The sequence below is a fragment of the Gavialis gangeticus genome, unplaced genomic scaffold (genome assembly GCF_001723915.1).
Source record: "Gavialis gangeticus isolate Ggan-Ray unplaced genomic scaffold, GavGan_comp1, whole genome shotgun sequence".
Lineage (NCBI taxonomy): Eukaryota > Metazoa > Chordata > Crocodylia > Gavialidae > Gavialis > Gavialis gangeticus.
Window position 1 is genome coordinate 99,217,813 of NW_017729025.1, and position 7,799 is coordinate 99,225,611.

Genomic DNA, 7,799 nt, shown 5'->3' on the forward strand with positions numbered 1-7,799 from the left:
TTTTTTTTTTTTTTTTTTTTTAAACTGCTTCCTGACTATTTGTCAGGTGCAACAAAAGAGAAAGGACTGGCAGTAGTGAGCTGGCTTCATGTGGCACTCTACCTGTTTTGAAATTCCTTTGCAGTTGGACTGGAATAGATGATGTCCACATCACCCAATTTGTTGAGTCCTCTGGTGGCTTCTCTGTATTATAACACTGAGATGTTATTCATGTGTTATGAGACTAGTATAGATTTGACAAACTTTTTAGAGCATGTGTGGAATTCAGCCATAACTATGGGACATTTTACTGTAATATAATATTGGCTTTTTCAAAAGGTGGAAGGTTTGCTTGAGCCTAAATGGCCACTTGTGCTAGCTGGAGTAAAGTACTCCAGTTCCTGTAGCCCAAAGGGACACAGGAATGATATGGTTAGCGTCATTTCGGCCACCTTTTGACAACTTGGCCCAAATGACCGTTATCCATTTGCATTGAAGGCCATTGAAGCTGTAAGTGTTGAGCAAAGCTTGAAATAATGTTTCTGAATCCATAGTGAGACACCCAAAAGTGTTGTATTAATGTAAGAACAACGAACTACTTGAGTACCTGGAGCATTTGAAATCACCATTGCTGTTGAACACATGTGAAATGAGGACAGTGGGATGATGTCGTTTATTTCATTTGTATTTCTGGTTTTGACACTGACTTTCTGTGCTCAAATAGGTTTTCCTCTTTGCGCCTCAGCTACCATATTGATGAATATACACCAACATTTAGATGCAAATGCCAGTAAAAGGGGAGTAATTATATTTGGCTGGCTCACAGGGATGTTATGAGCTCTATTGAAATAAAAGTTGCTAAGTATGAAGGCCAGCGAGGAAGAACTTGTAACAAAACTGCAGATATCCTCCATTTCTTTTTCTCCTTTTTTTTTTCTTTTAATCTTCTGTGTGTTCTTTAGATCATTAGGAGCTTGCTGGAGAAAGGAAGATTGTTGTGTTTTTTAAAAAAAAGCTGAAGATGAGCTTCCAGTACTGCAGATTAGTGTCTTTGTGTTTTTCAAGAATTCCTCATCTTTCATGTGAAAGTCATAAAGTTTGTTTTGAGGCTATGAATGCTTTCTAAATGGCCCAAGGCACTGTACTGAAGTGTTCATCATGCTGGTGCCCAAGTGGTATGCAGTGTTTAGAATGCTGTTTTCACTTTTACAATGGCATCTGTTTTCCCTGCATACATAAGCCAGACTCTCCCCAAATCATCCAAACATACTAGTACTTCTGTGACGGCTGAAATTTGACACATTCTTATTCATGACTTGGGAAATCCTTAGGAGGCAAGATGTGTGAGGTTTTTGTGCGTGTGTGTGGTGGGGGAGGGGGGGGTTGTTTTTTAAAAAAAAATTTAAGTGTACGTTGAATTGAAGGGTGTTGTTGCAGGTATATCTAAAACATTTTATGACAGGACGGCATTCCAGACTTGGATCCAGAACAGTTTCAGATCAGACGCAGGTTAAGGCTTAATGCCGTCTTAAACCTACACAACTATGACTTGCCACTGTCACAATATGGCCTCCCCAGGGATGGCCGTGATGTCCCTAGGGCACCATAACACTGCTGTCTCCACCCTGTGGGTGCCTATTAATCTCACCTGCCATGTCTTGCTGGTTTAAATGAGGAATCAGGAGGCTGCCCTCAGGTTGCTGCTCGGTCCCAGTCCTGACAGACTCTTCTAAACCCTGTGGTTTGTGGGGCCCTTTAATGGGTCCCACACTCAGGAGGTGCCTTATGATTATGGGCTAGATGCGTGGCTCCAGAACCTTCTCTTTTACCATGTCCCATGCCTTGCAGATGGTATTTAGACGTTGTCTCTTGTGTTGAGGCCTCAGTCTAGTTCAGCTTCTTGTTGTCACTGGACCCTTAGCCTCAGTAACTGCAACCTCTGGTGCTAGGCTCTCTGCAAGCCCTGTCTTGGCACCTCTGATGCTGTGCCTCAATGAGGCCTCCTCCTCCTCCCCAATAGCCTTATCCCGGTCCACCGGCATAAATAACAACAGAAAACACAAGCCCCTGGGCTACAACATAACAGTAATCTAGGGTCCACCATCTGAGGCAAGCTTCTCTCTGTCTAATGTGCCTCCTTCCCACCAGCACTTATGAGCTCCTATAGCCCCTTAATCCTACCGCATCAGAACAGACAGTCAAGCATCTCCAAGTAGCTATCTCTAGAAGAGCTCCTTCCCTCTTGGCTGCTGCCAGAGAACTAACCCTTTAGTCCCAGCCCTCAGGTTTATGTGGGCCCAGGGCCCAGCCTTCTTCCGGTCAGCTGACTGGGTGCAGGTGTAGGCTAATTCCCTCCATAGCCTGCTGCCATGGCAACCTGCACCTGTGGGGGTTCTGCCTGGTTCTTGGGGCCCTCTCTGGGCAGTTTCTGCCCTTTAAAGGAGCAGGCACACCTTAGTGCCCTGTGGCAACCACTAGAGAGCCTAGTGAGCAGTGGTGTGGACAGGAGCCAGGACTATCTCCTCAGGGGTGGAAGAGGTTGGGGGAGTGTGGCATACAGCTTGGAGGTGGAGAAACCCCCATGGGAAGAGCTGTGGGTAGAAGGGGAAAATCCTTTAAAAGAACTGTTTGAAAGAAACAGGCAGAAGTAAAGAAAAGGAATGAAAAATAAAAGACTAAAATCTTGCGTGCATTTCAGTGAATTGGGATTGAGTGTGGGGGGTGAGGGGTGGGAAGGAGTTAGGTTAGCACTTGCGGTAGGGCAGAGCTGAGACTAGCAGGCTCACTGTGTGCCACACCAGAACAAGAGTTGGATTAATGCTCGTGCCAGGGCAGAGCTGAGACTCGGTGGGCTTGCTCTGTGCATGCCACACTCGGGCAGAGCTGAGATGTATCTGGTGGTTTCCATTCTCTGACTCATCCTTTTCACGGAGATAGGTAGTAGGATTGCTGTTGCTGTTTGCACAAGGGCGAGCTGTACCTGGGTGCTCAGGGTTTACTGGGGTTGCATCCCCTGGGGGAGGGAGATGCCAGCACCCCTCTCCCCCCAGGTAATGGAGTTCATGGTGTGGGTTGGAAGTTTCTCTGTGGAGCAAAGCAGTGGGAAGACCTGGAAATGTTGCATCCTTCGATGCTGGAGGGAAAATGGATCAAAAATGACCCTTGCTTGAATTGGCATAATAGGGGACTGGGGCACATGGCTTATGAAGAGAGGCTGAGGGAACTGGGCTTATTTAGTCTGGAGAAGAGAAGACCAAGGGGGAATTTAATAGCAGCCTTCAGTTACCTGAAGGGTGGTTCCAGAGAGGATGGAGCTAGACTGTTCTCAGTGGTGACAGATGACAGAACACAGAGCAATAGTCTTGAGTCGCAACAAGGGAAGTTTAGATTAGAAATTGGGAAAATCTTTTCTCATTAGGAGGGTAGTAAAACACTGGAACAGATTACTCAGAGGTGTGGAATCTCCGTCCTTGGAGGTTTTTAAAAGCTGGATTAGACAAAGCCTTAGCTGAGATGATCTAGTTGGGGATGGTGGTGCTTTGAGCAGGGGGTTGCACTAGATGAGGTCCCTTCCAACCCTCACTTTCTATGATACTCTGGTCACATGGAAAAATATTGACAGTTGAGAGAAGATGAAAAAACTCTTAAGGTGATGGTCATCTGCCATATGTAGAATTTTTTTTAACTCAGTTGCTGCTTCCCTCACTATTCTGATATATTCAGGTCACATGAGAGTTTTTGTGCTCTCTGTGGAATTATCTTTTAGTTTTGATATTGCATATTTATATGGCTGTAGTTTTAAATTTACATAATGAGATTCGCTTGGAGTTTGGAGGTACAAACTACTGAGAACGACTCAAAGCATCATTTGGAAAGTAGACATAAAGTGAAGTCTTTCATATTAGTCTCTGGGATAATTATTTACTATGGTCGTCTTTAACTAGCGCACTGAATCTTTGCCAGAACCCTATTGGTTTGTACACACAACCCTCTGGATAATTCATCATCTGTTTACAGTGTAATTGGTCATTTCTAATGTACACCCATAATAAATCACAGTGGAATTTGTTCCTGATAATTAGTTCGCTTAGGGGAGGTACTACCCTATGCACTCCTTTGCAATGATCAATCCAGCTGATTTTCATAAAACATTGGATGCTCTTCAGTTTTGCGTGGCTTAACTAGCCATAGTCAACCATTCCATCTTTTATTTTGGTAATGAGTGCATGTAAGAATGCAAAGCCAGGGATCTTTGACATTGTAATTTTGCAATTCTCACAAATTATCACTCTTATTATTTTGTAGTAAGAAATTGTACATTAAGTATTTATTTCTATAATCACACAGTTCATATATAGCAAGCCAAAGTACGTAGTTTGCATTCAGAGGTTTTAAATGTATTTTTCTTCACCATAAATGATAAAAAACCAACCAACCAACCAAACAAACCCAAAAACTTTTATTTTCATAAAATTTTTAAACTGGCTAACTACTGATTAAATAATTCACTTGTGGATAATTAGTCATCATTTATGAGTCCACTTGGTGCAGTGAATTTAAACTAGATTTTCCTGTACTATTGTACATCTAATTTTTTGTTGGTCAAAAAGATCTTCCAGAAATAAGTACTGGACTGGACTAGCTGTTGGATACCATAACTTCTCAGAAACTGAAAGATTCTCCTGGTGATGAAAGCAAGCTCTGTACTTCACTTTGACCTGGAATATTACTTGGGTAGTTCCTCACTTTCTGTGTCAAAGTACTTGTCATCGTTGTTAATTCAGGAATTAAAATGAAAGGTTTTAAAAGAAGCTGCATTTGGCTCCCCTTGTAATAGAATAGGTTCATACTTAGTCTCCTGGGGGCTGAAAAATGGGGAGAAACTGGAGTATCACTTTTTTGCAAGACTGGAGAGAACAAAACAAATTTTAAACATCTCAAACCAAGCTTCTGTTTCTGTTCTACCTAACATTGAATTCTTGCCTACTGGGAGCGTGGAACAATGTTGTGATCACTGAACTTTTTTATTTGCTGAAGCTTAATGCTGTAGGAAGAGCAATTTATAGTCAAATTGACTTTAGGTTGCCCTATGACAAAACAATTTTTAGTTTCTACACACTTAAATTCACGCACGCACGCAGATTTGTCTTGGCATATGTCCAGTTTGCAAGCACTGAGGAACTGATATAAATGGGGCAAGGATATAAACTTTGAAGATCACAGTTCCTCTGTTATCCATGCCCCAATTGTGGTGTGAAAAGAATTTTATAATTTATATATAAAGTGTGTAAATTCTCTAAGCAACACTAATTCACAATTCTTTTTTTTCTTCAAGCAGCATTCATTTGTGTGAAATTTAGAATACAGCAATTTACCTTATTTATGTTCTTGTAATTTTCCCTTGTTCTTGTAATTTGGCTCCCCACCCTTCTTTTTTTCCTTTGCAATAAGGGGATAGGGAAGCAAGTATGGAATTTTAGTGTGCCCTTTTCAGATCCAGAGCTAAATTTTGTGATGTCACCACCAAAACAAAAAATGAGATTGTTGCATTGACCTTGTCTCTTCATTCTGGGGTTTTGGATTCCTTAGCAAAATCCTGGAAACTTTCTTCTAGCTTAGCTATACAGACAGTACCCTCCTGCAGCTGCTTGAAGGAACTAAAAGGAGGAAGAGCAATGAATGGTAGCCATCTGCCTGCTTCCCCTTGCATGTGGGGAGCATCTCTTCCATGATGATCTTAATCACTCTGACTTGGGGGATAAAAGTGGCAAAGAAGCTTTAAACATGGTCTCTTATGTGGTACCAGCCAAGCTAATACACAGGCGATTCCATAGTACTTGAAATGCGCTGTGCTTGATTATAAAAACAAACTGCTTTTGTATCCGAAGTAGTTCTCTCTGTTCTATGTTCCCTGTGGCTGTGGGCAAAGAAGGCAGCAATTTTTGAGGACACACAGCTCTTAGGTTATCCAGCTGGCTTAAACTGTCCTTTAAAAAGAATCCTTTTTTCAAGAACTGTTTTGAAAAGGAGGAACTGTAGTAGCATCCTTCAGCTAAAAGTAAAAGTTAATAGGCTGACTGTAGTATTAGTACAGAGGTCTCCTTACATTAATTACCATATTTCTGTAAATTTGAAAAAAAAAATGACCTGATCCTGTTTGTTAAATAATAAATGACAGCATGCTCAGCTTCTAATGAAGACCATTGCACAAACTGCCTAATAAATGGCTTTGATTGAGAACCTTATGATGTATCAATGCATCTTTCTTTCTCTCTAGAAACTGGTTGCCCAAATGAAGCAAGATCCACAGGTAAGGATGGAATTTGTTTTTACACTGCTTATTTTACCGTTAAAGTTAAGATGTAAGAACTGATATGATGCACTGTGTCCAGTAAGTTGTATGTGACAGCGGGTGTTCACTCAGTAAATACTACTCTTAGAGGTGGATGCTCCTGCTCTCGCTCTCTTTAAAATGTATGTGATAAAATAAGCATTATAATGAGCATTGCTTAGCTGAGGAATTAATAGCTGGAAATGAGCATATTGCCTCTATGGCTATGCCACCAGTGGTTTAAATTGAACCTGTTTAATAATAGCTGTGAGTTTGTGTCATGTTTTTGACCTGATTCATGACATGTTTTGGGGGTGAATGTGTAGTGAATACCTGTTTCACATCATTACTATAACAATAATTGTTAGTACTTTAAACAAACAGGCCACTTATTGACAACAGGCTCAAGACTGTGCAAGCAAGGAGACCTGTTCCTATTTGAAGGAACTTGCCTGGATGGAATACAATCTTTACTGAGGGCCAACTTTTATTATCCTTTCCATGCCCAAATGATGCTGTGGAACCTGATTTGCATGCTTAATAGCTGCATGGATGCTTATGCATTCACACTGCATAGGTAATCAATCACAAATTATATGTAAATGCCCTGGCTGGAGAACTGCCATTTTGGCTGCCTAAAAGGTATTAGAATTTGGCCCTAAGTAACCATAGGAGAATTCTATATTTGACATATAGGGTTTTTCATAAAAGCATTCCAGGCATTGGTGTAGTGTGGGAGGAAACCTGAGGTACAAGAACATGAAGTGAGGAGTTGTTTTTTCATAGATATTAAAGGCACAAGAAGGTAAGATAATAAGAGTGGAAGGAATCATGTGTAACCTTGAAAGTGACTAAAAAATCATTTAAGGAAAGCAAGTCAGTGCTTCATTTATTGGTAAAAACATTTTCCCTTTGGTGCTTTAAATTATGGAATCTTTTTTGTGCTAGGTCTCAAAGTTGGGTCAAGTACTATATTTTCTTGAATATAAGATGACCCAGAACATAAGATGACCTTTTCCCCCCCAGTAATTAGAATCTATATATGGAAAATGTATAAATTTGTTATAATTTTCCAGGTATAGGATCGAATTATTGGTTTTAAACTAATGGCTCAGAAGTCACCTGTAGAATACAGCAGCCCCTGTTACCATTTATTAAGGGACACCGTTATGATTAAGAGGGCCAAAAAGTTACCCTGTGTTAGAAAAATCACAAATTCTAAATTATAATGTACCATATTTACTCAAATGTAAGATTACCCTGAATATTAGACACCCCCTCAATAAATGTTTTATATATAAAACCTAATTATACATTTGTAATAACTTTCCACGTATAGTATCTAATTATTGGAAGTTAGCCTTGAATATGTCCTCCTCCCACTGAGAATTTTGGTTCTGGACTAGTACATGATATTAGTCCAGAACCAAAATTCTCATGATTTGCCATATAGTTCATTGAGCTGAGCCAACCACAGTCAACAGCATTT

General features: G+C 40.7%; 1 protein-coding gene across 12 annotated transcripts in view; it reads left to right on the forward strand.

Annotated features, from left to right (window-relative positions):
* PHF21A (PHD finger protein 21A) overlaps window positions 1–7,799 on the forward strand; it is a 268,370-nt gene that overhangs the window by 49,710 nt on the left and 210,861 nt on the right. For all 12 annotated transcript variants that reach the window (XM_019519314.1, XM_019519313.1, XM_019519325.1 and 9 more), the window contains one exon: window positions 6,257–6,289. In XM_019519314.1, coding sequence (XP_019374859.1) covers window positions 6,257–6,289 — 33 coding nt within the window. The remainder of the gene's footprint in view (window positions 1–6,256; window positions 6,290–7,799) is intronic.